The sequence below is a fragment of the Micropterus dolomieu genome, unplaced genomic scaffold (genome assembly GCF_021292245.1).
Source record: "Micropterus dolomieu isolate WLL.071019.BEF.003 ecotype Adirondacks unplaced genomic scaffold, ASM2129224v1 contig_8431, whole genome shotgun sequence".
Taxonomy (NCBI): domain Eukaryota; kingdom Metazoa; phylum Chordata; class Actinopteri; order Centrarchiformes; family Centrarchidae; genus Micropterus; species Micropterus dolomieu.
The window spans coordinates 1-1,144 of NW_025737417.1; the positions used below are offsets into that span (position 1 = coordinate 1).

Consider the following 1,144-nt stretch of genomic DNA (forward strand, 5'->3'; position numbering starts at 1 on the left):
GAAATGTTTGAGGAACTAAAAGCACAATCAGCTTGATGTTGAGGAGAAGGGCTGTGCAGCAGAGAGGCTGTTTAGTTTCTTCATTCTACTGCAGTGGAAGAACATTACTCATCTGCTGTCTGTCTGGCTTTAACAACTCCAAAGACATGTTGCTTTACCTCTTTTTACTTTGCTCTCACTTCATAGGTGAGTGTTGGAACACAGATGAAAGGCTCATTAACCTGCTGGATTAACCAGATATTTGGTCTACATTTCAGAACTAGAGATTTCTCTGTGGAAGGGAACAACTTCCATGATAGAAACAGACATTTGGTTTATTGAATGAATCCAGAAAGTCAAGAACCTCCGTTGAGTCTCTTGATGTTAGAATCTCTTGCAGACTAACTGACATGAATGACTCATTTTGCAGCCCTGGGTTCCATGAACAGCATAACGCCAGAAAGTCCTGAAGAACATGTTGCAGAGGGAGGAAACATCAACCTGACCTGTAAATATGAGGGTGCTATCTACAATATCCAGTGGTACCGACAATACCAGAGATCCAGACCAGAGTTCCTGCTCTACATCACAGAGGGAGGAACGATTCATCCAGCTGATTCTGTTTTCTCAGCTCACATTAATAAAGAAGAGAAACGTGTGAATCTGGAGATCATCTCAGCTAAAGTGACAGACTCTGCTGTGTACTACTGTGCTCTGCAGCCCACAGTGACAGGAAACACCAAAACTCTGTACAAAAACCTTTGGAGCAAAGACAACAGAATACTCCACAACGTCCACTAGAGGGAGTCACACATTGTTAAACTTTCAGAGAGAATCACAGAAACAAATCCTTAAACTTCTAAAAGCTGAGAGACAAACACCAAGGACGTCCTCTCTCTCCACTGCTGTTTTATTCCTAAAATATAAACTGGCTCATCCAACCTGACATTTTGGCTCTGAGGACAAACAAGAAATTATCAATTAATCACTTTTCTTCACTCATAGCATATTTCTCTGTATATTTACTGTGTTGCTGAATGATGTTAGTTTTTAACTAACATCATAAAATAGCTATAAAATAAGGCGTGTAGTTTAAGCTAACTTTAGCATGCAGCTATAAAATAAGGCATGTAGTTTAAAATAAGGCGTGTAGTTTAAGCTAACT

At 39.9% G+C, this 1,144-nt stretch overlaps 1 gene segment (V, D, J or C); it reads left to right on the top strand.

Annotated features, from left to right (window-relative positions):
• Positions 1-129: 129 nt before the first annotated feature.
• LOC123965065 lies at positions 130-695 on the top strand (the record flags this gene model as incomplete). The annotated part of the segment is given in 2 exon segments: positions 130-186; positions 410-695. Coding segments are annotated over 2 exon segments (326 nt in total), but the record flags the coding sequence as incomplete, so codon positions are not given.
• Positions 696-1,144: the final 449 nt, after the last annotated feature.